General features: G+C 36.3%; 2 protein-coding genes across 2 annotated transcripts in view; both read left to right on the top strand.

The window, feature by feature from the left end:
- The window catches only part of LOC111468279 (ribonuclease 3-like protein 3), a 2,513-nt gene extending 1,721 nt beyond the window's left edge, over positions 1 to 792 (top strand). The window contains exons 2-3 of the mRNA XM_023113445.1: positions 179 to 322; positions 413 to 792. Of these exons, the coding sequence (XP_022969213.1) occupies positions 179 to 322; positions 413 to 691 (423 nt within the window). The 3' untranslated portion in view covers positions 692 to 792. The remainder of the gene's footprint in view (positions 1 to 178; positions 323 to 412) is intronic.
- A 776-nt stretch (positions 793 to 1,568) lies between these two features.
- Positions 1,569 to 5,152, top strand: LOC111468160. Its single transcript, XM_023113279.1, has 3 exons — positions 1,569 to 1,921; positions 3,204 to 4,502; positions 4,652 to 5,152. The coding sequence occupies exons 1-3, from the start codon at positions 1,739 to 1,741 to the stop codon at positions 4,877 to 4,879; spliced, it is 1,710 nt and encodes a 569-aa protein (XP_022969047.1). The 5' UTR covers positions 1,569 to 1,738; the 3' UTR covers positions 4,880 to 5,152.
- Positions 5,153 to 5,767: the final 615 nt, after the last annotated feature.

The raw sequence follows: 5,767 nt of genomic DNA, 5'->3' as shown, positions 1-5,767 counted from the left end.
AAAAAAAAAAAAAAAAAAAAAAAAAAAAAAAAAAAAAAAAAAAAAAAAAAAAAAAAAAAAAAAAAAAAAAAAAAAAAAAAGTCGTTTTTGGGGAATAAATAGAATCATTTATTTTTCGAATTAAATTAGGTTGGGTATTAAAGTCATTATTTAAAATTTGTTTGTGTGTGACAACTAGATAGAAGAGTTTAGCAAGAATATAGAGGAGTACCCATTGCATTCAAACGGAATGATTAAAGCTCCAAAGATACTAGCGGATATAGTAGAATCATGCATTGGAGCAGTTTTCACAGATAGTAACTCGATCGACACAGTTTGGACGGTAAATACATTTAAAAAAACAACCCCGATCAAAATTTTGAATTATAATGGTAAGTTTTGATTGAAGTATAGGATGGTTTTATCTGTGTAGATATTCAAGGGTCTAATGGAGCCATTGATAACATTGAAGACCATGAAAAGACACCCGATGACGGAGCTGACTGAAATGTGTCAAAAAAGGAACCTGAAGTGGGAATTCGTGGACTTATGGGAAGAAAGAAAGGAGATTCACGTTCTGATAGACAAGCAGCTGGTTGGGAAAGGAAGCTATGGGAAGAAGCTCATTGCACAAAATCGAGCTGCAAAAGATGCTTTGGACAACTTCCACACAATTCTTGGCCAATTTAATGAACCTTGTCAACCTATGTAATCTATTCCTAATTATAATTACCCTTTTTATTTATTTATTTATTTATTAATTAATCATTCTTTTATCTCTTTCAAATCAGTGTTAATTCCAAAGTAATTTCTACAGTTGTTGTTATTATTTTTTTTAATAAACTATAAAGTTTTGATATATATATATATATATTATAAATTTTGGAGTTCTTTAACACCATGTTAGAAATCACACGACTCTCTATAATGGTATAATATTGTCTACTTTGAACATAACCTCTCTCATAGCTTTGTTTTCACTTTAAGCTTATTAAACATAAACTTTCATGACTTTGCTTTGGGCTTCCTTAAATAAAAAGAGTATTCCTTGATTATAAATTTATGGTCATTCCCTAAATTAGCAGACGTGAGACTTTTATCATATTTTGTCAAAAGTGGTGCTTTCAAAATATTTTGAATTTTAAATCTGAAAGCATTGAAAAATGCCTCAATTTGTTAGTAGATTTCGTTTTCGAGAAACAATTTCTTGCATTTAATATAGACAAACATTCCAAGTTTAAAGTCTTATATCAATTGGATAAAAAATTGGAAGTTGAATATCAAATAAAACAAAATTAAAATATAGAAGATTGAATCAAGAGGAATTTTTGGTGACCTATTAAATTAAAAAACGAAAAGCCTTAAAAGTTTTATTAATTTTGTTTGAGAGACCGTATTAGGCCGAATGTTCTTTTAGTTTCCTTCTAAACTGTGTGGGAAGGAAGGCACGTTTGTTATAAATTTCTCCTTCATGATAAGCATTTTTTGGGCCCTAAAATGGGAAATGGGTCGAGTCATCGAAGCTTCCAGAATCAAGCCCAATTACGATCCATCCACCGTCCATGGTTGACGCTCAAAAAATCCGATTTGGTTTTTCTTCTGGAAGTCGGAAGCTTTCGTCTCCGTTTCCTCACCTGAAAGATTCATAAATACTTCCAAATCCAACCTAACAATCTTCAATTTCGCTATTTTTTCCGATCGGATATAAGTTTTGCACAGGGAGAGATTCAGCTACGAAGAGGGCGCAGATTAGGAGGAGATGGATTTCGAGCTTAGAATGGCGAGAGAGAAGCTCGAGAAAGAGCAGAAGGAAAGGAAGGAGATGGCTAGACGAAAAGTGCAGAGGGAAAGGAAAGCTAAAGAAGAGGCAAGAAAGCAACGAGAAGCCATTGAAGCGGCTCAACTTTCAAGACGTCTCGATGCTGCCGAGGCCCGAATTAAGGTGCTCTCTACAGCTGATTTCTTTTTTCGTTTTCTAGATTTTCAGTTATATGCCCGATTTGTTTGGATATGTCGATCGTGATTCTATGTTTATGTTGATGAATTTTTTTGCTTGTGAATGGTGGTCGCATACGCATACGGATTGATCTCTTGCGTTTTTTCTTTTGTTTCTTGGATTGCTGAAGAAGCTATTTGGTTCTGAATCCAGACTGCGAGCTTTCAAGCATTCTCTATTCTCAGATGGTTATATATTCTTTTGTTATCCATTTATTCGACAGATAATTAGACTATTTTGTTGTCTGGAGGGATTAAAGCAAGGAAAATTCGTTCGTTCCTTGTATTTGAGTCTCTTGAAATGCAATTGCAATCGCCCAATAAACGCAATGGCTGAGCGTATTTATTGTTGTTTCAAAATTCTTGGCTCCTCGGTTGTGTCCAGGTTGATGTTTTCGGGATATGGGAACGTTTAAAATGCGCTCTCCTAAACGTTCACAACTTAGAAAACTTTCAATGACTGGAATGGGAAAGGGATATACTTGAATGTTGACATGCTTTTGTTGCCTCTTTTGTGCTTAACTTGCTTGGCATGATGCCTCCTGGCTTGGTTTTGTGAACGTGTTTGTTAGATGATGGTGAGATAACTAATCTGCTAAAAAGAGGGGGAGAAGCTGACTTCCAAAGTTTTGTTGTACAAAAGAGAGTGATCCATGTAAGGAAAGGATTATGTCTTCAAAAAGGATATTTGGAGCCTGATTTCTAGCTCAAAAACTAATTTTTTAATGATCTCTTAATCTATTTCATAGGAAGAAGGCTGAACATAACAGGATTGGGGGAACAATTTTTAAAGATTGTTTTTAAGAACTAGTACTGTCGTAAGTTGTATGGAACTCAAGAGTCCTAGAAAAGTTAATATCTTGTTTGGCTTGTCTTCATGGAAAGTCGAAATTTGGCTGACATAGTGCAGACAAATTGTCTCTTTTGGATGTAAAAATCTTAACTAAGAGATATGTATTGGATGAAACTTAATAAAAATTGAGAATTCCGTAGGATCAATGTGTTATAAATTATCACCTGATATAGAGCTGTAGTTATGTTCTCCATGCGTTTGTTGTCGTTTAACTTGGACATCTTCACCTTCTATTACCTGGTATTGTCAATAGGTATACGTGTAGAAAGAATTTGAGTTTGAAATTTTCTCTCCAGAATGGCATTTCTCCAATTGTCCACTTTTTTACGCATGGATTTTCCACTTTCCCTTTTGACAAAGGCTGTGAACATTCCAGGCTGATCAAATAATGGAGGAATCCTTGCTTGCGGGAAGAGGAATTACCTTTTACCGTGTTTTAGAAGCTATACCTTATGAGGGTAATGGAGACAAGATCAAGTTGCCCCCTTCTGGTTTCACAGAATTGTCTGATCAAGGTGCTTTTGATAAGGGGCCTGTGTACTTCCAACTATCAGTAGTACATCAAGGTCCTTCTGACTCGGACATCACTGAAGAAAAGACTCACAGAACCACCCGTTCTGGTGTGTTGGAGTTTACTGCAGCCGAAGGTTTTGTTGAACTGCCTCCTCATGTTTGGCGAAATTTATTTCTGGACGACTCCTCAACGAAACCATTAGTTGAAGTACGTTATGTGTGGCTACCCAAAGGAACCTATGCAAAGCTGCAACCAGAAGGTATAGGATTTTTGGACTTGCCAAATCCCAAAGCTATCCTTGAGACAAGTCTTCGTCAGCATGCCACCCTTTCTCAAGGTGATATTCTGACTGTTGTCTATGGGGAGCTTACATACAAGTTAAATGTTCTTGAGTTGAAACCATCTTCTAGTATATCCGTTTTAGAAACAGATATTGAGGTTGACATAGTTGGTCCTGATTCACCCTCTGGAACCATGGATCAACATGTTCTCAAGCTGCTAACTTTTAAGAAGCAGGAGTCTGGTATGGTTGAGGAAGGGTGTTATTCATATTACAAATTCTCCATAGACAACGATATATGGGATGTAATTTCTTCCGGAAATGCAAGGGTCGAAGTAAAGTTTGAAGTGGAGACTAATGAAGGAGATACAAACATTTACATTTCTAAGCATCCTCTCATATTTCCTACTCAGCACCAGCATTCTTGGTCTTCGCATGATATTGGTTCAAAGGTCCTAATCCTTAACTCTAGAGATAAAAACTTCGGGTCTGGTACTTATAGCATTGGAGTCTATGGATTTAAGGGAACTTCAAAGTACCAAATCACGGTGAGTATCGAGGATGTCACAAACCATAAAGTGGGTAGACAGGAAGTCTCTTCATCAACATTTATAGACCAGGATACTGCAGAATGTCGGAATTGCAAGCATTACATGCCCAGTCGAACTATAGCTTTGCATGAAGCTTACTGCAGTAGACACAACATTGTTTGCAAGCATGCTGACTGTGGCGTGGTCCTTAGAGTGGAAGAGGCAAAGAATCATGTGCATTGTGATAAATGTGGACAAGCTCTTCAGAAAAGTGAGATGGAGAAGCACGACAAGGTGTTCCATGTACCACTCAAATGTGCTTGTGGAGTAGTCCTTGAGAAAGAAGAGATGGTAAGCAGCTAATCTTTGTGCTTTTCCTGATGAATCTTTCTTGATTTAGTCTACAAATGTGTTTCAGTCAAGATTTTCTTTGTTAGTTCACGAAGGCATCCCATTACTATCGTTGTAAACAAAAATTTCCTTCAATGTATTGTTGACAGGTGCAACATCAAGCGTTGGTTTGCCCACTGCGCCTGATCACATGTCAGTTCTGCGGGGACATGGTTCAAGCTGGAAGTTCTGCTATGGACATCCGAGACAGACTGAGAGGGCTGTCTGAGCATGAAAGCATTTGTGGGTCCAGAACAGCGCCATGTGATTCTTGTGGACGTGCAGTGATGTTGAAGGAGATGGACATCCATCAAATCGCTGTTCATCAAAAGAGCTAGTTTCTGGTGCAGCCTGCAAGAGCAATGTGATATCAACATTGTCAACATGGCAGGAGATTAGCAGAGATGCAATGGAATGGTCGAATAAATTGGTGAGTTTAGTAGAAAGTGTTGCATGGTTTTATTCTTTGAACACCCTCAGCTAGGAATTTAAAGATTGTTGTGGATATCAACATTGGCAATGACATCATGAAATTAGTGTATAATATAGTGCTTGAAATTTATTGTACAGTAATGCCTGGAAGGAACCCAGCAAGATGCAGTTTATCTGTTTGTTTGTTTCTAAGTACAACAAATGGGTTAGGGGATGAGTAAGACTTGACAAATTTGGGATTGCCCATCTCAAAGGGAACTTGAACAAGATGACCAACATTGAACTAGGAGGGCCTGCTCTGCATCTGTTTTTTCTGCACTTACCTTCACTTTGCTTCTTGTTTTTTCTTTTTTTCGCATTTACCCATTACACTACCATGAATTTAAGTGGTTACAAATAGTATTAGACCAAATATCGGGAACGCGGTAGTTTCTAAATTTTAAAATTTCTTCCCATTTTATTACAATGGAAAATTTTAGGTAAAGTTCAAATAAATAAAAACAAAAGAGTTTTGTTCCACGTTTTAGTAGCTTTGGATAAATTTAAAAATATGAATTAAATTGTTTCAAAACACCGAAGTAGGGCCGCATTTAGGAGGGTCCCACACTGTCCCAATTAATGTTCTCCATACCATGACAGCTTAGATGACCTTTGAATTGGGTTATTTTCTCATTTTCTAATTTTCAATTCTAAAAATAGTTGTTTATTATGTAACTCGGAATAATTATGTCAAAAAAAAAAAAAAAAAAAAAAAAAAAAAAAAAAAAAAAAAAAAAAAAAAAAAAAAAAAAAAA

The sequence above is a fragment of the Cucurbita maxima genome, unplaced genomic scaffold, assembly GCF_002738345.1.
Source record: "Cucurbita maxima cultivar Rimu unplaced genomic scaffold, Cmax_1.0 Cma_Scf00036, whole genome shotgun sequence".
Taxonomy (NCBI): domain Eukaryota; kingdom Viridiplantae; phylum Streptophyta; class Magnoliopsida; order Cucurbitales; family Cucurbitaceae; genus Cucurbita; species Cucurbita maxima.
The sequence above is the reverse complement of the archived record's forward strand: the minus strand, read 5'-3'. Positions and strand labels throughout refer to the sequence as shown.

What these genes read in the sequence shown, in the direction of transcription:
- LOC111468160 (XM_023113279.1), top strand. Translation starts at nt 1,739, where the DNA reads ATGGATTTCGAGCTTAGAATGGCGAGAGAGAAGCTCGAGAAAGAGCAG. An exon ending in CTGCCGAGGCCCGAATTAAG is followed by an intron (nt 1,922 to 3,203) that starts GTGCTCTCTACA and finishes TGAACATTCCAG; the next exon opens with GCTGATCAAATAATGGAGGA. An exon ending in TCCTTGAGAAAGAAGAGATG is followed by an intron (nt 4,503 to 4,651) that starts GTAAGCAGCTAA and finishes TATTGTTGACAG; the next exon opens with GTGCAACATCAAGCGTTGGT.